The sequence below is a fragment of the Vicugna pacos genome, chromosome 7, assembly GCF_048564905.1.
Source record: "Vicugna pacos chromosome 7, VicPac4, whole genome shotgun sequence".
NCBI lineage: Eukaryota > Metazoa > Chordata > Mammalia > Artiodactyla > Camelidae > Vicugna > Vicugna pacos.
The window spans coordinates 41,160,836-41,183,139 of record NC_132993.1 but is presented as its reverse complement, the minus strand read 5'-3'; the positions used below and the strand labels follow the sequence as shown (position 1 = coordinate 41,183,139).

The 22,304-nt window shown below is 38.5% G+C and overlaps 2 protein-coding genes across 6 annotated transcripts in view; one reads left to right on the top strand and one right to left on the bottom strand.

Moving 5' to 3' along the window:
- Window positions 1-4,203: 4,203 nt before the first annotated feature.
- Window positions 4,204-15,403, bottom strand: FKBP14 (FKBP prolyl isomerase 14). Its single transcript, XM_006201849.4, has 4 exons — window positions 13,466-15,403; window positions 10,546-10,697; window positions 8,426-8,553; window positions 4,204-6,490 (listed from the first exon to the last, which is right to left on the bottom strand). Exons 1-4 carry the CDS (start codon window positions 13,660-13,662, stop codon window positions 6,332-6,334), a joined length of 636 nt encoding a protein of 211 aa, XP_006201911.1. The 5' UTR covers window positions 13,663-15,403; the 3' UTR covers window positions 4,204-6,331.
- Window positions 15,404-15,591: 188 nt separating this feature from the next.
- The window catches only part of PLEKHA8 (pleckstrin homology domain containing A8), a 67,415-nt gene continuing 60,702 nt past the window's right edge, over window positions 15,592-22,304 (top strand). For 2 of the 5 annotated variants that reach the window (XM_072964734.1, XM_031674272.2), the window contains exon 1: window positions 15,593-16,049. In XM_072964734.1, coding sequence (XP_072820835.1) covers window positions 16,010-16,049 — 40 coding nt within the window. In that variant the 5' untranslated portion in view covers window positions 15,593-16,009. Of the gene's footprint in view, window positions 16,050-16,313; window positions 16,449-22,304 lie in introns of those variants that run through there. The other 3 variants (XM_031674269.2, XM_072964732.1, XM_072964733.1) reach the window with 3 other exon arrangements.

The window sequence follows — 22,304 nt, the reverse complement described above, 5'->3', positions numbered from 1 at the left end:
AATTGCTGTAGGAATTTTGGGTTCAATTAAAGGATGACTTCCTTTGTGCTGCCAGTGATTAAACAATGATTTCACCTATTGAGAGAATGTATGAAATTTCTGACTGTGGAGATTATTGTTTGGGATGCTCTTCTATTTTCTATAAAATACAAAAAAAATGGGATTAAATTTTGTTTCTTGTTAGACTAATTAACTGACTTTCAGAGAACTGGAAATAACCTAGGTATATAGAGATATTTTAATTTTTAAATTCCTGATGATTCTTTAGTCTCCTTTCCATAGACTTTCTACTTTAATCCTAAACCAAGCCCTAGGTTTTTACTATTCTTATTACATCCCTCACACCATTGGTTCTAGCTCTTACTCGTGCCAAGTATTTGACTTTTTGCATATATAGAACGATCTAGTCCTTAGAGCTGGAATCTTTATTTGGTTCTCTTTGAATTTCAAGAAGCACTTACATATTTTGAAACAAAAATTAAAAGCAGAGATTATTTCTCTGTCATATGAATTTCTCAGATCACTGATTTTTCTTTACACTGAATGTTAAAAAGGATTGAGCTTTAAAAATTATTAGAAAATTTCCAGAACAGGCAAATACTTAGAGAAAGTAGACTGATAGCTTAGGGAGGGTAGGGGGAAGTGGGCAGTGACTGCTAATGGGTATGGGGGTTTCTTTTTGAGGTGGTGAAAATGTTCTAAAATTGTGGTAATGGGTGCATAACTGTGAATATACTAAAAATCTATTGAAACATAAAAAAGTCATTGCACTACAAATTAATTTTGTTAAAAAAATGAAATAAAATATCCCAGCTGAAAAAAAAGAAAGAAATATTAGAAAACTGTAAGATATTGCCCAGTTCAGGGAAAATATGTGAATGATAAAGAGTTAATAGTTTTAAAGAATTATTGCCATAGTAGTAAAATGTTCGGGAAAAAAAAGCCTAGGAGCACCATTGATTTACTGTTCAGTCTTAATGTGAGTAAGAATTAATTAACTTTAGTTGGCTGCTTAATTGTCTTTAAAGACTATGATTCAAAAAGAAAGCCTTGACTAATACTGTATGTGGCATGACATTTATTAAAAGATTTTATACTATAAAATGTAGGCAAAATAGTGAAAGGAAAAACTTAGGTAATTAGTCTCAAGGAACCAGTGGTAGAAAGATAGCAGAAAAGAACAATTATACTGGGAGGAAATTTGGCCACTCAGATGAGGACTTCATCGCAAGATCCTTTTTAAATTCTTCTCTGTTTTCCTGCAAGTAAAATGCTGTCTCTTATTTTAGGGCAAATCTGAATTTTTACTACTCCTCTTGGTTATTCTACACAAGTATAATTTCTTATTTAATAAATTTAGCTGTTAACTTAAGAATCAACTTTAAAAAATCTGGAACAGAATGCATACTGTACAAGATAGCTACACAACGGTTCCAGGAGGTACGATCATAAGGGCAAAGAACCAACAGTATGTGGTTGAATGTTATACTGTCCTAGTCCCCCACCCAGAGGTGAAAATTACAGTCAGAGTTACTGTAACATAGAATGCACTCTGGCAGAGTGAGTCCAACAAGTGAATGAGAAAATGCTACAAGAAATGAGAACTAAGCCCCATTGGGTCTCCCTACCCTTACTTCATTCTTTATAATAATGAAAACTATCCCTCAATACCTAAATTTACATTGTGCCTGGAATTGTTCTTGCTGCAACTGTTTATTGAAGAGAAAATGATCTTTACCCTACTGCAGTGTGGAATTTTAAATTAATGAAATGACTTGTAAATTCCCAGAAATCCCCTTGTGGAATATAATTTACCTGCTGTTAGCGACAAGGGACAGCATTCACTTTACTCTGAATTTTTAGAGTAAGACCTCAGCAAGCATCTCGTGTCATTTGTTTTTAGATCATAAAATAAAATTGATGGTTTTCTAGCTCACAGGCACTTAGACTGGCTTTGTAAATTATTGGCTGACTCATACTCACTAAAGTCATCCATTTTATGCCAGAGGCTTTATCAGCAGTCCAGAGACACAAAGAACTGGTAAACAAAAGAATCCACAGAGTGTGCTACGTGTTGCAGATCTCCTGGAATCTTCATCTCCTGGAATCTTCCGACTGTTTTTATCCTTTTCTTAAAAATAATCTATGTATATCAAAAGGAGCCACTTAATCCCTTGGAAACCCTCAGGCTGAAAGGGTAAAAAAAGATTATTGTTGGTTTTACATGGAGAACTACTGGGAAATTTTACCTAAATTATAAGTGAACCATAGAAAAAGTAGAGAATGACAGACTCCAAATTGACAAAAGAGAAATTTGACTGCACAGTGGTTTCCAGAGAGCATTTCAATGACCGTGTTTGATACAGAACTCTACACACACATACATATACATATGCACACACACAATATACAGTTTACACTGTATGTCTGTGTATACACTACACATATACACATCTATATATTTTTCAGAGAATAGTTTTATTTTTTCTAAATCTCAACTGTATATTCTTCCAAAAGGGTGGGTTGTAGATAATTCTGAAAAAATAACATAGAAGGGTAATTTGGGGAAAGTCTGAAGGTTTTTTTTCTGGTAGACAAGATGTTCACCAAAACATATTTACTGATCATCTAACTTACTGCTGTAAAAATTCATAGTCAGAAAAAAATGTGTAACCCTGGGGGAAATAGTATCTCCACACAACTTATCCCTTAACTGTGTATTCATTTTTAGGCACAATGAGTTGCCCCAATTCCCAATGTTTTCCAGAATGCAAAAAAGAATATTTGTAGAAGAGAAAAATACAGGAGACTGTATATTCAAGGGCAGAGAATTAGTGAAGTTAATTGTCTTTCAAATTAAGGTTCTTAGACCACCTATATAGGTATCAGCTAGCAAGTGGGATAAAATGCAGATTCATGGGCCCAATCCAAGAATTCATCAGAATCTCTGGGGAGAGGGTTAGGAGACTGCACTTTTAACACCTAGCCCATGTGATTCTGGTGTACACTAAATTTGAATCACTGCTACATTTCTGCAGCCTTTAGGAACCAAACTATGCCTCTCACTGTGTTTGAAGACTGAGCTATGAAACCAATGTTTGCCAAGGCCTCTTTCTGATATTAGTCTGGACCAGGGAGCTGGAGGTAGCAGAGGCAAAGCTGAAAGGAAAGGCATAATAATATTTTGAGAAGAGAAAAAGATTTACCTTCAAATAAAGACTCTGAACCCATATGTAAGAATGTATGATTTTCATTGTAGTAAAGGGAATATGCAAACCTTACTGATAAGAATGCTACAGATATTAAAAGATAGAAGTACTATTATAATTTTAATGTTTTCATGGGCATATGATTTTATATTCATGTTTGACATTTTATATTTCAATTCAAACTAAAGTGGGTAAGAAACAAAACCAAAATAAAACAAAACCTCTTATGTCCAAGTGCTCTGCATCTCTGGAAAATACGTCCCTTGTTATTTTTTCCCAGAGTTATTATTATACTGATGATTTGCTTTTTTAATACAAGATGAGAGGTATATTCTTCCCATAACATTCCACCCAGTTCTTTTTTATTCTCTTGCAATTTCCAAACACTGAGATCCATATCTTCAATTCAGTGGAGATATCACATGCTGATGTTTATATTATGGATGTAAGCAATATCCTATGTCATGAATAAGATGAGAAGTACAGATTCATTTTCACAAGGAAAGATTCAAATGGCTGATCACCCATCTGAATCAGAAATCATTGTTTCTTGTGATATTTACGGCAACCCAGCATTTCATTTAATTACATAAGGTACTTTATAGCACTAATTTACTTAGTAGGCATTAATCATCATAATGTCCACCTGTGACACACAATAAAATTCCAAACCAAAACAATAATAACTACCATCAAAACAAAACAAAACATCACATACACCTTCTCCAGCACCAAAAATTCACCATTAACTATTGTCCTTGATGCTCAAGGTTTGATGCTTATTTCAAAACAATTTTAACAAACCACAGCTTTCCTTACAAATATGTACAGAGTAGATAACCAGAGACACATTCAAAATGTCACCATACCCCTCTCCCCTCACTACCTGTCTATCTTCCTCACTTAGTTTCGATGTAAAACCTAGACTAACAGTTAAGAAAATCAATAAAGCTGCTGAGGAAACTGGGGCTTGAAGAATTTTCCACAAAACCAATTATTTCCCAAATAAACTTTATTTTGAAAAGAATACCACAACACAGTTGTATCAATTTAAATATGACACATTTTAGAAAATTATATACAAGTGAAGTCACAGTTTATGTCTGATTATTCCTCTGAATGAAAAGGTGCAAAGATACAGCTAAACTCAAAAGGCAGATAACTTAAAAACAACTATAACCTATTTATATGTTGTCATTTTCATACTGTGTCTAAATATTTAGATGGGAACTGATGCCAATTCACACAAGATAAAGAAATATGCTACCCGAATAACCAAATTTCTTTTCACTTTTTCTGCTCTACCATAGATAGCAAGAGTAATGTTTATATGAAGTATCACCATATGACAAGCTTTCCCCTCCGTAGCACAGAGTACAACTTTCTGTATTGTGGTTTGTAACTCTTCCAGGTTGAGGAAAACAGCAGTGACAACTTAAAAAGTTTTCTAGATATAGCTGATGTCATCAGAAAAAGGTGTCATTTATGTTCTTCTCAAGAAGTTTGTTTTAATGACAAAAATGTCAATATATAATTGGTGAAAGTAGTCTGTATAGGATGTAATAATTTTTCATAAGTCTTAAAAAAAAAACAAAACACCTAGAGGTAAACAGGTATGAAAGGACTAAGACACACCCCTGGGCTCTCTTACCACAGGGTTTTTGAGGCAATTCAGCGCTCAGCCCAAGATTACTCAATGAAACCAGAGCCATTTCTGGATCATGGGGAGAATTCAGAAACACCAGAAACAGCCAGTAAACCATCTCAAAGGATAAGGACCCAGAGACAAAAGAGTTGACTGCTAGGAGAGCAAATTGAAGAGAGAATTAGGTCCAATGAATTCAAAGAAAAATTTCACTTTTTCAATGGTAAAAGGCAGTAGAAAGATACTGAACTTGGGGACTGAAATATGGTTCTACAGGTTCACTGTTGACCTTGGGCACAACCCACAACCATCAATCTCTTTGAATGACAATTTCCTCAACTTTTAAATAGGTACATTAAGATCTACTCTCCTTTTTCATAGGCTTCAGAGCATTGAGAATCCAACAATGAGGCACTTGAGATCACTTTGTAAGCTTATAAAGGACTATTCTTAGCAAACAGAGATTTGGGCACATTGTAAAAGTAGTAAGGAAAAATTCCAATTTAAAATAAAATTACAAAATCATCAACTCTTTGACCCAGGATAGACCTCTATTCAACAGTAGCTGGTGTGGGTCTGCCTCATTTTTTTTATGAGGCAGAAATGGGAAAATTTTGACTGGCTTACTAAATTTCTCTTATAAAACAATGTTATTGTAGTAATAATATACTAGTTATAAACTTTATTAATTAAAGAACCAGGAAGGGTAATCTGCCAGCCTTAAAAAGTAAACACCGACTCCACACAACTCTCTAACTCCTCTACAATATTTTGACACATATTATCATGAAGACATACACACATAAATAATCTGTCCTAATAATCATGATAGGTCATTAGTACCTAGGAACCCAACCTTATGTAGATTAAATCCTAGGCAGAATACTGCAATGTATACATATTTATAAATTATTACCTTTGTTACTCACTTCAGCATTGTCCATCTCAGTAAGGCAGTAATTCTTAACGAGTTCAACAACCATTTTCCTCTCTTCCTAAGCAGAGACTCAAAGGCAGTTACAGACAACGCTGTTTCATTATAACATGAAAATAGTAAGCCTTGGGCTATTGCAAAAGGCTTTTCAAATATCAGTATCTAACTCAGAGAAACCAGAGGGAAGAAGAAGTAGAGGGGGCTGATTTGTGCTATAATCTAGTCTTACGTTGGGCATGCTCCCAGTTGCAGTATTTTAAAATTACAAGTAAGCAAGTAAAACATAAGGCTTCATATGTGAAAGTGGAAAATGGTCCAGAAGTCTTATATTCAAAGACAAGTCATTTTTTTTCTTCCCAATAACTCACCAGAAAGAAATGGGTACTGAGAAACCCTAAGGAGTTCTTCAAATAATATTTGGAAAAATATATAAAAATAAAAAACAAAGCCTGAACAGAACATTGTTAACAAATAAGACCTTCTTTAAAAATGGTTGTCCTCTCCTTTAAGGATGGATGCTATATAAAATGGACAGACATGTCTCTATAACTCATCATGTTTATATGTAAATTCTCTGGCAGATATAAATCCATCCTTGTCTTCATCTTCTTTATCAAAAATATCCTCCACCAAAACATCATGATGACTTTCATTTACCACCGCACCATGCTTTTCAAACTCCTTCTTTAAATACACTTTAACCTACAAAATAATGGATCACATTAGTAATTCTAATTCATAAGATGCTCACATCGAGCCAATCAACATCACAGACTGGATGAGTAGGGCATGTAATTATATATAACAACTACTAAACAACTACCTTATGATATATTTCTAATGATAGTAAAAGAATTGTAGGGAATTTTTCCCCTCAAAAGCTATAGCTATACTGCTACAGTAGAGACATAGGATATTTCTGAGACAAAGATAAGGCTTATATCATGTGAAAAATGCACACTAAGCATATTATGTGCTCTAAATCTGAGTCTAAATAAAGCCAAGCATTTAAAAGACCGCTATTTTTCTATCCACTGAATTATCCGGATCTTGTTTTCTAACATGACCACATGACCCTCCAATCTTAGAAATTAAAGCAAAATCCAGCCTGCTGAGTACTTAAGACTAAAAACTTCCATTTTTAACACAGATATTTAAAGATATAAGCAAAAGACTGCTCCCAGTTACCCACTAGAGTCACCATAATAACAATTCAATCTGTATTTTCATTTTTAATCACATCCCTAATATTCCTTCTGTTAGATCAGCAATTTCAAATCCTCTATCTGCCCCCTACCACAAACATGCAAACATATGGTGTATATTTATTTTTAAGATTAAGGGGATTTAATGCTGTTGTTTAACAAAAAAAGAGGGAAGGGTTGGTAATGAAACTATGGATTAAATGTAGAATATATCCCAAGTGTATACTGTGTGAAAAAAATAAGATGTTAAACAGTATGTACACAGTATGCTATTTTTTATGTAAGAAAAAGAGAAATAAGAGTATATATTTCATATTTGCTTGTATTTGCATAAACACTGAAACAAATGAAACTGGATACAAAGCAGGGAGGGTCATGTGGTAGAAGAGGATGTGGGTGGGAGAATGACTTCATAATAAATATCTTTTTATATTGAATTGATTTTTTTGAATCATGTGAATGTGTTGTATGTCAAGATATTTTTTTAAATGAAAGTGAATTCAAATTTATCTTGGATAGAAAAACGTCTATGACATAACACGATGAGGTGTTATAAATTTGTAGTTGTGACTCATGACCCTGTGGTTTATAACAACATAGGTTATTCACTCATTTCCTGGCCTTAATCATTAGAGTGAAATTGATCAAAACATAAGAAATAACTTGATTTCTGAACCAGCCAAGCCAAAATGGAGAGTACAGGTAGACAAAAAAACCGAGGGATAGTTATCTACCTCCACTTCTTTCCCCACAGCAGCCAGACTGAGACAGCTATGTGTAGCAATGGCTGCAAAAGCCTAAATAAATTACAGGGAGAAGAACTCTGAGGGGGCTAGAAAAGGTCTCCATTTGTGGAAAATCCAGACTGGAATCTCCTTTCTCTAGGTGTTAACCTGAACAGAACCGGGCACTTGATTTGCTTGCTGCTGCTAATTGCTAGGAAATCACTAGGAAACTCATGTAACAGCCAGTCTAAAGTTTTAAACAGAAACTGTCCACATGTTCTATTTTTCAGGATCTCTATGTTTCTTATGCAGTAACTCCAAAATGGGAATTGTTTTAGCAAAACAGATCTTTATAAACTCAAGGTGAGGCCAAGAAACAGTGAAACTTAAGCATTAATGAGAAAAAAACCAAAAGAATGAATGGTGTTTTTTAAATCTCAATATATTTCTATCCAAAACAATGATTTCCTATGAAAAAAGTCAATTTTCAGAGCATCAGTATTTACAAAAACTTACAAATAATATTTTACATAAATAAAAGTACATTTTATTTTAAAATATATTCCTTAAAAAGTGAGCTAAACAAAAGGAAGGAAGAGGGAGGAAGGATGAGAGAAAGAGAAGGGAGGAAAAAAGGAAGGAAGGAGAAAGGGAAAGAGAGGGAAAGAGGGAAAAAGAGAACAGAAGAAAGAAAAAGGAAGGGTCACCTCATCTTTAGAGAGTTTCCAGTCATCATTAAGATCCATTTCTTGGAATGATTCATGGGATCTCGGTCCATTTCGAATCTCCAAGAGATCAATGTTGAATATCAGCGTACTCTCTGGGGGAATTTTGCCTGACATGAGGAGAGAGGGGGTTAAGTTTTATTAAAAAGATCCCAAAGTTTTGATGATAGGAAACTTGTGATACTGGACAAAATATTATTTTAACTCAATTAAAAGAAGAGCCTGTCTAAGATTGTCCCGTATGGTAGGAATGACTTATAGTTCACTCAAATAAATAAAATAAAGAAGGAATAATCCAAACTAGTAGATCAAAAGCAGTCTGTTTTTGACTTTGCAATTTAAAATTGTTTTACACACACACATACATATCCACACAGATATGCCTAATGGTCTGCGTATTAAATTTCAAGTATAATTAAGATATTGCATATTATATGTCAGGAATGACTTAATGGGCTCTAGAAAATTCAGAGTTAATTATAGTACAAGTGATTGACTAACTTTTGAGTCAGAAAAACCTGGCGGGGAAATACATACAAGACCACCATTTCCACCACTGGGAGGCAGTATATAATTGAGTGAGCTCTGGTGTCACACTGTCAGATTGAGGCTTACATCAGCCCCTTTAAGGCTCAGGTTTCTTATTTCTAAAATGCAAATTCAACACACATTGAGGAAATTCCATGGTGGAAGGGAGAAATTAAGAACAAATTTCTGACAAGGGAGATAAAAATCTTTAAAAGTGAAAAAAGCTTTGTTAAAACTCCAGGGACCTAAAACAAAAATAAACCAAAACCAAAAACTTCTGGGAAATATGGACAATTTTTTTTTTTTCAATTTGTTTCCTTACAACTGTATTTAGCCTCCGGGTATGGGTAAACACAAATATTTCTTCCCCACCCCTTCATCCCACGTATCTCCATGAAAGAACACTTGTAAGCACCAGAAGAACAAAACTTACACTGTGTGCCGAAGCTTACCATTCCAGATCTAGACAGAGAAGGGCATGCATTAGAGGTCATCGATAAAACCGGTGTCTTTCCAAAAGGAGGCATGCAAACATGGTACTAAAAAAACTACAAAATTAGTGTTTAAATGCGTATTAGCAGAATTAGTCTCATGGCATTCTGTTTGAAGGGAATGAGTCAAATTCAGATCTCTACTTGTTATAAAGTACAATCAAGTTGAATATAGCATGGAGAAAGAGAAATGGACTCATACTATAGCCATAAATATTAAAAGCGAGACAATAAAGATACAAGAAAGTGAAAGAGTATGTTTAAACATCAGAGGAACATTTTCTAGATAACTTGATTTTCTCCTCTAGAAGGATCATTATTAAAATGAGAATGGAATTTGGTTAGTAACTCCTATTCAGTGCATAATATTTACATAGCAAGATGCACTTTAGCACATGCAATGCTTAACCTGTGGCACTTATTTTCTCCTCTGGTAACTGAGGGTAGGAATCCCAATTCCCACCTTGTAAATGTACACTTAGACCTAAGGATGCTGTGAAGTCTCTATTTCTACTACATCAGTGGTTCTCTGTCCAGTTCTGATGATTTCTTAAAATTTTTTCCTCTTCATTATGTAGTATGTGCCCATTGTAGAGAATGTGGAAGAGAGAACCAGAAACAACTTCCTGCCCCACTATCCATTGTTAATATTCTTATTTATTTCCTTGTGATTCACTTTGTATGTGAGGATAAAAAAGTCCTGGAGATGTATGGTGGCGATGCTTGCACAACAATTTAAATATACTTAATGCCATTGAACTGTACACTTAAAAATGGTTAAAATGGTAAATGTTATGTTTTGTATACAATACCACCATAAAAAAAATCCCACAATATTGGTGAGCAATACTAATAATAGAGATAAGATTACAGAATATTTTTTCATTGTTAGTTCATTTGACTTTTTACATATTATGGCTTTAATTGGCCATTTCAAATGATAATCAAAGACATAGTTACATTTTCTAAAGGTATACAAGTATTTACTTCTAGGGGAAAAAAAACATAGCAGTTACACTAACTTCTGTCCATAATCCAGAGAAGAACTCTAGTGCCAGAGTAAAAATGTCAAACTGTTGTTACCTTTTCCTTCTTTTCCATATCCCAGGGCAGGAGGAATGATAAGCTTTCTCTTCTCTCCTACACACATTCCCTTCAAGCCCTGGTCCCAACCTTTGAGAGCCTCCAGGATGCCCAGGGTAAACCAAATAGGCTGACCATTGTTATGTTTGTGACTACAATAAAAAGAAAACACATTAGAACTCTTTAGTAACTTTTTTTTTTATTGCTGTGGTGTAATTTTTCCACCCATGAGTGATTAATTTTATTAGTTTGGAAATCAATGAAAAACAGCACACATGCATGCACAGGTCAACTCTATAGTAATTCAATTCACTGCCCATCTTTCTTGATGCAAATTTCACATAGCTGACCCAGATAGAGACAGCAAAGAGAATAATAAACTCAGCTGTCTGAACATTTACTGTATACCAGGTATTCTCTTAAATGCTTTGCTTCTTTTAAGTCTAACACCGATCATATGAGGTAAGTGCCATTATTACCCCCATTGTAAAGATGATGAAAGTGAGGTTAAATGTGCCAGGATTTGACTTGGCTCCAAATTCAAAGTCTTAATCACAAAGTGATGCTGTCCCAGGAAGGCCACTAGGGTACAGAAGAGGGACAAAATAATGGAAAATGGATGCATTTAGGAGGGCGGGTGAGAGGCTAAGGAGAATTTACTGCCAACACTCGTGGGTCCATACCCATATGGACAATGGGAGAGTCAAGAACATGGTGTCTCATATTCTGCCTACAACCTTCCCTGATGTACAGCCTGCTGATGGCTGTGATAGGTGGAATAGGCTACTTTTCAACCCCAAATCCCCACTCAGATCCTGGTCCAGTTCTCTCCCAGGGAAGCCTGGAGGAGTGGCCCCTCAAGGACTAGAGAAGAAGGGAATGGTCAGGATATCCTGGCTCATGAACTGAAGAGAGGTCAACCTAGGAAAACCAGCCTGCCGAGTTCCTGGAGGGGCTTCAGGGCTGAGCAGTGTCTGAGCCCCCATTAGCGCCCTCTTAATGTACTAAGGATCCTATTCAAGGATATCTTATATGTGAGAACTAGCAGTCACTCTACCAGGCTTCACAGGTACCATGGTTACTAAATCTAGGTAAAGGCTGTTAATTCTTTTCCTTAATTTCCACCCCCCACCATGATCAAAGTAGCAAAATGGCAACTGGAGAAAACAGGGGAAGGCTAGAAAAAAAATAAAGAAAAGAAGAAATAATCTACCACCTCACCCTGCCTACAGTTTGAGCACATTTCTTGTCATGGCTAAAGGGTTAGGCTATTTACCACATAGGATATGGTTCTCAAAACAATGAACATGCTTTATAAACTCATTATACTTCTTTACAATACTCAGAGTTAGCAGGTCCTGGCCATTTACATGGAGGCTGCATGACAAGATTCCCCTCTTCAGGTACTAAAACGCTAGTAGCAAAGTGCTAAATCATGTCCCATGGTTACCACCGAAGTCCACATAGGCTTTTGGTTCTGAGACATGAAAGAGATCAGGCTGGGTCTAAAAGAGATCAAACTAAAAATAAAAATGTAATTGAAAATTTCAAATGCAAATCATAGTACTGTTTAATGTCCACAGTGGCACGGACCTTGCTGATAAAAAGATAGAAAAAGATAGGGCTATTAAGAATTCTATGGCAAGCCATCATCTTGGAACTTTTTGCAAGGGCTAGCTGAGTTCAGAGAAGAGTGTCATTGACTTCAGAACCTCATGACAGACCAGATCTGAATGCCTAGTAGAGGCAGTCTGTCAGAAAACGAGGTCTAGGATGGGCCATGAAGCTTTGCTGCTTCTAGGATGTCCTCCGTTCCTCATTCTCCACTGGGGAACCTCCACCCATCTTTCAAGGCCCGCCTCAATTATGATCTCTGGGAAGGCGTTCTCTTTCCCCATCTCTTAGAGCCTGATTAATTCCAGAGTCCATTATGCTTTGTGAGCACTTTCAACATTTTGTACTCTGCATCCAGAGTTATTTGTCTTCCTCCCTGCTGTAGACAGTGTCCTGCTAGAGCACATGAACCCTCTCTTAGTTACCTTTGCATCCCCATGGCCACTTAGTAAGGATTTGATAGATAGATAGATGAATGAATGGATGTGGATGGAAAGAAGCCAGATTTTTAAAATCTCGCTAGAATCAAGCACAGGGCCTAACATAAAGAAATGTTCAACAAATACTTTTGGAATGGAATCAGAGAACCAATGCCTAACTGGAAACCGTTGCACTTGGAAAACATTTCCATGTTGCAGTTTCTTTCTTTATAAAACATAAATAATGATAGTGTAACCACCTGAAAATCCTTCACTGTAGGTATTGGATTAATCTTCCATGACCACACCCATACCCATCAATGTAGTCTTTGAGTTTCCAGAAAGAAACAAATAATGAAACAAATCATGGTCCTGTGCCTTGATCAAAATGTCATCTGACAGAACAAAAGTTAAGTTAGGTCAAAGGAATAGCATTAACATATCCGACAACAAGCAAAGAAATGCTTGTATGTCCTGTTCATGAAGTTGCTATGAAAAGTTTAAGTAAATTTCACCAAAGTAAAAATGGAACTGAGTTACTTTCCCTCTGGAACAAAGTTTGAGAAGTGAGAATTCCGTTAAGCCTCTTCTACTTATTGCCTAACTATACACCTAGATATTTCACAGTAGTTCAAAGATTTTAGTTCTAATTTTTACAAAAATAAAAAAACACTGCTTTATCCTGACTACATGTTTCCATTAAGACCTTCAAAGGCCTTGTTGTATAAGATTGGCTTTAAATAATTTCCTTTCCCCAAAGAAAGAAATTAGATATTTCAGTTTTTTAAAGGAGAGGTAACACCTGGTACATTCTGCTATTCTCGCCCAAGAGCTGGCCTAGGTGGGTGCATTCTTCACTATTTCACCTGCAGGGTATAATTACTTACGTGGAGTGAAATAAGGTGCCGTCCTTTTCTAAGTAGCCTTCATAATGGACCAACATCAAGTCCCCTCCTTTGGTCTTGCGATGGCAGATGAACGGCTTCTGGAGGACTTCAATCTTCACTTCTGGTTCAGGAATCAGAGCCCCACTCAAAGAAGTGACTAACAGCGTCAGGATAGCGTTCCAAAAGAAAAACCTCATGTTGCCAGAGCAGGGATGAAGTTCCTACAAAAACAGAGAAAGAGCTCCGGACCTCATAGAGTTAAGAATGTAGTTGAAGACTTAAGGACAACAGCCTCTGGCAACTTCATGACTCCCAACCTCCTAGCAGACGTGGCACAGTCACTACCAACAACTGTCCCACGCACTATGAACTCACCTCTAAAGAGTTAAACCCAAACCCGGGCCTGAGTGGCTCTTACAGCTAGGCCGCCTGAAAAGGCCGGGTTCCTATTGGCTTGTGGTGCTGTCTCTCAGGCGCCTCCTCAGCCAATGACGCTACAACAATGTTACTTTATCTCCGGCCCAGAGGGGCGTTACCCCAGAGGCAAACCACCTGGAGTGGTTCTGGAGCCCGGCAGTTCACAGAATTCCACAATCTCGGACTATGGGAGAAGGTGGGGCGCGGAGCTAACCGGAAACTTCTCCGACAGGTTCGCAGCTGTAAAGAATCCTGCCTGGGTGAGAGGTCGTGGGGCTAGGTGAAACAGCAGAGGTTTCAAGAAAGACTCGTTTATTCTCACCGTGGGTGAGAGGCCCTCACAATAGTAATTGCTATTAGCAGTTAGCTTACGGTATGAACGGTAAAGACTTTAACAGCTCTTTAGGTTTCACAAAGTGCTTTCCAATGTGTGAACCTCACTACACTGCCTGTAAGGCAGGTTCTTTTATCCCATTTAAAAGATAAGTATATTTAGGCTAGGAGACGTTAAGTGTCCTATTTAAGGTTGTTCCGGCCCCCAAAGCATTTGATCTCTGCCGTCAAAACAGGTTTTCTAATGCATTCTACAACACCGCATAATGTTATGGCTGGTAGTAATTTATCGCTTAGATGACCATATTTTCGGGGGTCAATAATAGCCTCTATCAAGGATAACGACTTGCAGAACTCCGTTTTAAAGAAGAAATAGTAATCATAGTTATGAGTTACACAGGCTCATCTTAGTTTAAGATTTTTAGGTTTACATTTTTCGCCTAATTTCAAAAGCAATACATGTTCATCGTTGATTTGGAAGAACCTGGAAAGCAGTAGAGTTTCCAGTTAAAATACAAGAGACGAATTAAATCTGAATTTCGGATAAACAACGAATTAATTGTTCTTGTATTTTTATTTGCTATATCTGGCAACCTTACACCAAAGAAAAAAAAGATCGCCTATAACGCCACCATTCACACATAATCATCTTAACATTTTGGTGCACGCTTTTGTGACATGCACAAATAATCAGGATCCTATTGTATACTGTGTTTCGTAACCTGCTTTTACCACTTAATCTATAGTTAACGTCTTCCCTAGTCAAATATCCTTCGCACAGTACTTTCTCACACTTTAATATGCATAGAATCCCTTGGGGGATCTTGTTAAAATGCAGATTTCGATTCTGGAGTTTCTGGGCTTGGGGCGAGATTTTGCAATTCCGACAAGCTCCCAGGTGATGTCAATACAATACACTTTCCTGCACCGAGGCCTTTGAGTTTAGACGTCTGTTTAAGAGGGCCCCACACTGTATTCTATCGCGAAATTCCCATCATCCCCGTACGCCCTATTGCTGGTATCTCAATAGCCTTGAAGTATGTGGGATCAATTAGCCTTGAAATAAGAATTAGACCCTGAAGACTAGAATCCAGGGGGCACCCTAAGGCGCTAAAGTAAATCCCAAATATCGGGAGGAGATTACCCATTTACGGCTCCATTAAGTCAGGATTGTATTCCACTGTTGTGCCCGAGGCCTCCCTCCTCCCTTCCCACCCTTTGCCTAGACCCAAGCCTGCCTCCCGGGGCTCATTTTCTCAGCAGGCCTCTCCCGCTACGTCAGTCCCGCCGCCTCCGCCGCCGCCGCCGCCGCCGCCGCCGCGGTCGCCGCTAAACCCCGGAGTGGATTTTGGGAACGTGCGCACAAGCGGTGCACTGGGCATGCGCGATGCGGTCCCGGGCCCGGTGGTTCCAGGACTCAGGTAACGCGTGGTGGCGCCGCCGGCGACCAGCTGCCTCACTCGCGGCACTTTAGTGGCTTCAGCAGCCCCGCGGACCCACCCAGTGCCTTGGCCTCCTTGAGGACAGCGTGCTGGCCCCGCCGAGCCAGGCCACCGGCCGGCTGCGTCCTCACGTGCGGAGGCCGCCGCAGTGACCCCGCCCCCGGGCCGAGGATGTGAGGCCCGCGGCGCGTCCCCGCACCCGGCCCGGGCGCCCGGAGTGGCCGGCTCGGTAGCGCTGGGCGATGGCCCTGCTGCCGGTGCTCCTCGCCTCCTGGGGCCTGGGGCAGTGAGGAGGCCGGCGGGCGAGGGGAAGCGGCCCCGGCGCGGCGGGGGCAAGGGTACCGCAGGCGCCATGGAGGGGGTGCTGTACAAGTGGACCAACTATCTGAGCGGTGAGTGAGGGGCGCACCAGCGTTCCAGTCCTTTGTCTGAGCGGCGGGAGGGTGGCGTCGGGACGCGCCTCCTGGGGGTCGGAGTCAGTGTCCCTCCTGAGACCAGAGAGGCCTGCGCGGACCTGAAATATTTCCCCACTGCAGTTCTGTGTCTCCCGTGCTGTACAGACGCAGCCCCCTGCTGGTGCTGCGTGGGGGCGGTAGCTGCCCTTTCACCTCGAGGGATGCTATGCAATCCTGAGGTTTAGGGTGACTTGAAAGGTACGATGCCCTCGGTGTCAGCGGGAGGGAGGCGCTGGTTCCTGCAGTGGGGACCTTTGGGAATCTCTCGAATTCTGGCAAAAGAGTGCGTCTCGGAAGGTTTCAAATGAATGCCAGCAATGACCTGGAATTCCTGAGGTGAGAGGTCCATTTTCAGACAAATGCTCTGGTGCAAACACTTTCCCTTTGTCACCCGCAGAGTCATCTGTGTGCAGACCAAGGTTATCAGAGTTCCGTCTCAGCAGTTTCAAAGCTCTAAAGTATTTAGTATTTCATAAGGTTTTTGGTTTTCTCACTGAGCGTCTCTTTTTGTTTTACAGACTCAGAAATTACTGTAAAATGCACGCAAGTATTCGCCACTCTTTTCTTGCCCTGCTGGGCAGAATGGCTTTAAATAGTACCCCGCCCCCTTTCCAATTTGTGGAAGTATTTTTTTCATATCTTGAGAAGGTCATAACTATTCAGCTGTGAATATGATTCAGAACGAGCATTTTCATAAATGAGTATATAAATAAAAGCCTTCTGTGTGCTGGAAACTGTGCTAGGCACTTTTTTGGAATGAAACTTTTTATTATGGGAAATGTGGTAGACACTTATAATTTTAATAGCAATGTACTTGAAATATTCCCAGTATCTCTTAGAATGGCGGAGATATATTTTCCCACTCTAGAGACCCTAGATTGTAGTGTGGGTCTCTGGGGTGTTTTAAGGACGTTTGTATCTGGGAGGATCAGTTGGCTTTGATGAAGTTACACTGCACAGCTGAAAGTGCACCTGTTGGGTGTACCCAGAATCTCTTCCCTCTGCACAGTGTGGTTAGAAGTGAGTTCTGTTTCTTTTCCTTGTGATCCTTAGTAGAAACTGAGTGAGGAAAGGTGTGTTAGAAGACCTGGCCTTTGCTTTGAGGACCTTCATTTGATGTCAAGAGGTTGTATTAGATGTGGGTAACTCATGGCTGGACTTCGGTGAATGTCAGAGGCTAACACTCTACTGACCTAAAGGGAGGGTGCTTGATCAGTTTGCTTTTGAGATACCTCTGAGTTCTGGGATGTATGACCTTGTGCCCTCGAGTGAAATTTGGCCGTTGGTCTTGCTCTTTCACCCCTTTCTGTTACACAGGCTTTGTAACTTTTTTTCTCCATCCTCAACATTCTTCCTTCTTTTTCTACATCTCTCTCCCTCTCTGTCGTCGTTTGTTTGCCTCTACTTTTTTTCCTCTTCTCCTCCTCCCTTATGTATAAAGTTCAGTCTCTTGGTACTGTACCTACTTCTCAGTCTTGAAATACCTTTTCCCCCCACTGACTTTTTAATGTATCCTTCAATAAAGCAAAATTTCTCTAGAAGGATCCTTTGGAGTCCTTGTCATGTGATGCCTGTACCATCTGTTCTATTGGAAAAGAGTCTACTTTTTTCTGCCCCAGGTAGGAGAGTTTAATTCTGTGAGTGGTGCCAGGATGGAAGCCCTAAAGAGAAGGGGTACTGGAGCCATTGCCAGAGATGACTGCCCTTACATCATGCTGATTGTTCCCTTGGCCCATGAGCCGCCTCCTAGTGGGAACACTGTACGTAGAAGCCCATCATACCACTGGATATACTTAGAATTATGGTTCAGCACATTCTGCTTCTTTATTTTATTTTATTTTATTTTTAAAAATATTAGAATTTATTTTATTATTATTATTTTTAACAGAGGTACTAGGGATTGAACCCAGGACCTTGTGCATGCTAAGCATGCACTCTACCACTGAGCTATACTCTTCCCCCTAGCATATTCCCTTTCATTAGGAGATAAATTTACTTTGGAAAGGAACAGTAATAGCCTAGGAGGGACAAATGCATTCTTGTTTCTTTCACCCTCCTATGCAAGTTAGTCTCCCCCAGAGAGCATAGTGTAAGGGTTAATGACAAGCTCTGATGAAGACATCACTACTTCTTCTTCTGAAACTTGTTTCTAAAAGTAACATTTTTTTATTGTTTTGCACATAGTAATTTAAAAATACATATAATCCCAGTCCAAGTTTTTGTTCGCTCTGAATTCTTCTCCAAAGGGAGTACATAACCTATTTATGTCTGTCTTGTCCACAGCTTGATATGGGATGTCTTGTGTCCAAATTCAAGTAATGAAGTTAGGAAATCAGTTTATCAGTTGATCCTTTGATTCCTTGGAGGCTGTTAGTTTCATTCACCACCTACTGTGTGCTGGGCACTGTGCTAGACACAGGGCAGGCAGTGTTAAACAAGACAGACGCTACTCCTGCCTTCCTTGAACTTACAGTCTGGTGAGGGGAGACCGACATTAATTGAGTAAGTGATTAGAAGTAGGTTTCAAGTGTGTGTGATTTGGATGGAGAGGAAGGGAGAGGCTAGTCATGGTCATTGGAGAAGGTTTCTTTGAGGAAAAGTTTTAAACAGAGCCTGAAGGATAAATAGAAGCTGGGTAGGTGGTGAGGCCAAAGCAGAGGGCATTTGGAGGCTATAAGGAAGAACTTTTTAGGCATAGGGATTATCAGTATGAAGGCCCTGAAGCAGAATAAAGACTGGAGAGTTTAAGGAAAAGAAAGAAGACACAAATGGCAGGAGAGCCGAGAAGAATGCGGCTCCAATGAGACTGCAGGAGGGGTGGGGGAGGCCTGAGATTGCAGGGTCTCATAGGCTGGTTTAAACACTGGAGTGATTGAGTGTGTGTGTGTGTGTGTGTGTGTGTGTGTGTGTGTGTGAGTGATAGAGAATTGATGTGATTGTTTAAAAGCTCACTTTGGCTACATTTATTGTATTTTGCCAAGTGATACATTTATTTTGTGAGCTTCTCTTGTCTCTTGAATTAAGCTGTTAGGTATCAATTACTGAAAGTTGGAAACATCATCAGTTAATGAAAATAGCAGCATCTGAATTGTTTGCATGGATGTACTGCTAAAATACAGAAGGAAAAAGGGAAGAAAAGTCTCTCTTCCCTAGTATTCCCTAATAATACTGGGCACACTCAGGTACTCTGTGCTCCATCAGGTGAAAAAAAAAAAAAGAACTTCTGTGTATTTTCTTCAACAGTCTGAGCCATCCTGTCTTTTGTGCAGCAAAACATTTGCTATTCTGGGATTTAGTGTCCCACTCTCACTTCACATTAGAATATTAAACCCAGACTGGATTAAACATTTCATAAATACCTGTACTGTGTGAGACAAAACGCTAGGCATTGAAAGTTTATTATTTGTATCTTTCAAGCCCTAAAAGTTAGTCAAAGGATATTAAATCTGCCTGGTTATGTGTTAACACTCTATAGTAGAACACTAGATGAGGAATCAAAGAGACCTGAAGTCTGGTGGCAGCTCTGTCAATGCCAGCTACAGAGTCACTCTATCATTCTGAGCTTTAGTGTCTTCCTCCATAAAAGTGATGCGATTTACCAGTTAGTAATTTTAAGAATAGTAAAACACTTTACATTTATAACTTTCCAGGTACTATTCCAGATATTTTATGTGGATTAACTCATTTAATCTTTGCAGCAGTGTTAGGAACCTTTATTATTCTCATTTTCCAAATGAAAACATTGAGACACAGAAAAGGTGGAGGAAGGAAATGGCCCAAGATTGCACAGTTAGTAAGTGGCTCCTCCAGTGTCAGTACTCCATTACATAATACTTGTAAAGGCCCTTCCTGTTTGATCATTATAGAAATCTAGCTGATTCATAATGCACCTATATTTAAAGTATGTTGACCTAGAATAACAGACTTTATTTGGCAGTGGGAGGTGGGGAGAAGTTCAGGAGTGAGTAAGACTTCGCCCAGTGTTGTGCATATGTTTTGTCACAAGGAAGTTTTCTGAGCTATATTGTGAGCTTTCTAGTTTGCAGTTTTAGGTCCCTTTCCTGCCCACTCAGCAGACAGGAGGGCTGCTGCCATGATATCTGGCCAGCTGCAGGCTTCCTGGGCCCCACCAGTGGGTTAGAGCATAAGCACATTGCAGTACTGCATTCCAAAAATAACAGAAGCTGGCATCATGCTCACCAGATGGTTGTCTGAGGAGATGCTATAATTTTGCTTACCCCCAGGTGAAAGAAGGTGACGCTTGTCCGTGCATGTTTGTACTGTGTAAACAGTGCAAGAGGACATCTGGAGTGTGAGTGATACAGAGTAGGATCCCATGGTCTCACAACCACTAGTCAACTTTTTTTGTTATTGTTCTTTTAACATCTTTTTTGAGATATCAGTTAACCTATCATGAATTTCACCCATTTAAAGTTGACTTGTCAGTGGTTTTTAATATATTTACAGAGTACAACCATCTCCACAATCAATTTTAAAATATTTGCATTATCCTAGATTAACAACAGGTTTTTAATGTATAGCACGAGGAACTATATTCAGTATCTTGTGGTAACCTATAATGAAAAAGAATATGAAAACAAATGTATGTATGTATATGTATGACTGAAACGTTACGCTCTACACCAGAAATTGATGCAACATTGTAAACTGACTGTACTTCAGTTAAAAAAAATTCGCATTATCCCAGAAAGAAACCCAGTATCCATTAGCACCATTTCCACCCCATCCCCTCTTGCCTTTGGCATCCACTAATCTTCTGGCCATATAAATTTGCCTATTCCAGAGGTTTCATATAAATGGAATCATACATTACGTGGTCTTTTGTGACAGGCTTCTTTTACCTAGCATAATGCTTTTTGGATTCATCAATGTTGTAGCATGTATTTGTACTTCATTATTTTTTATTAACAAATAATATTGTATGGATATATCATTTTGTTTATCTGTCCATCAATTGATGGACATTTGGATTGCTTCTTTTTTTGGTCTTTATGAGTAATGATGCTTTGAACATTTGTGTCAAGTTTTGTGTGGCCATGTTTTCATTTCTCTTGAGTATAAACCAAGGAGTGGAATTGCAGGGTTATATGGTAACTTTTTTAACAGTTTGGGGAACTGCCAATCTTTTCCAAAGTGGCTACACCATTTTACATTCATGTTAATAATGAAAGAAGGTTCCTATTTCTTCACATCCTCACCAACATTTGTTATTGTCTGTCTCTTTTATTATATCCATCCTAGTGAGTGTGAAGTGGCACCTCAGTGTGGTTTGATTTATATTTCCCTAATAACTAATGATGTTGATCAACTTTTGCATTGCTTATTTAACCATTTGTACATCTTCTTTGGAGAAATGTGTCTTCACATCATTTGCCCATTTGTTATTTGAGTTATTTATTTTTTCATTCTGGAATTGTTAGGGTTCTTTATTCTAGATACAAGTTCCTTATCAGATACATTATTTGCAAATATTTTTCTGATTCTGTAGATTGCCTTTCACTTTCTTGATAATATCATTTGTAACACAGAAGTTTTTAATTTTGATGTCTAGTTTATGAATTTTTTTTCTTTTATTGCTAGTGCTTTTACTGTCATATCTTAAACCATTGTTTAACCCCAGGCCATGAAGATTCACTCCTGTGTTTTTTTCCTAAAACTTTTTATAGTTTTAGCTCTGATTTAATCTCCCTGAGCCTCAGTTTTAAGGTGACAGCAAGAATAATAGCCATAATAGGTTTGTGATAAAGATGAAATTTATTTGAACCTGCCTGGTACATAATTCACTTAAGCGTAGGTTAATTGGATAGCTGTTTTGATTAATGATGCCAGAAGAATTCAGTTTGTATCACCTATGTGCAGATTGTGGCTCCTCATGGTTTTCTGAGAGTATATGTATCCTGAATTCCTTACGTCTTCTTTTTGGAAGTTGGAGGGGTATAAATTATAAAGGAAAAGATTCAAATAAACCATCACAATTTTGGAATTGATTCTGTAGTCATATGACAATCATCTTTTTGGATGACTGATTACAGATCATGTAATTCTGTGTACCACAGATCTGCATTTTTGCTTCCAGCAAAAATTAATTAATAATTTGTTAAGGAACAGAAAAGAGGTGAAACCATTGCCTCATTGGCATTCCATCAAAAGCAGTACCAGTTTTTCTCTTGA

Coding starts and splice junctions, on each gene's coding strand:
- FKBP14 (XM_006201849.4), bottom strand. CDS start 13,662: ATGAGGTTTTTCTTTTGGAACGCTATCCTGACGCTGTTAGTCACTTCT. Junction 8,554..10,545: donor ATATGGAAAAGAAGGAAAAG/GTAACAACAGTT, acceptor TCCTCATGTCAG/GCAAAATTCCCCCAGAGAGT. Junction 6,491..8,425: donor GGAAACTCTCTAAAGATGAG/GTGACCCTTCCT, acceptor ATTATTTTGTAG/GTTAAAGTGTATTTAAAGAA.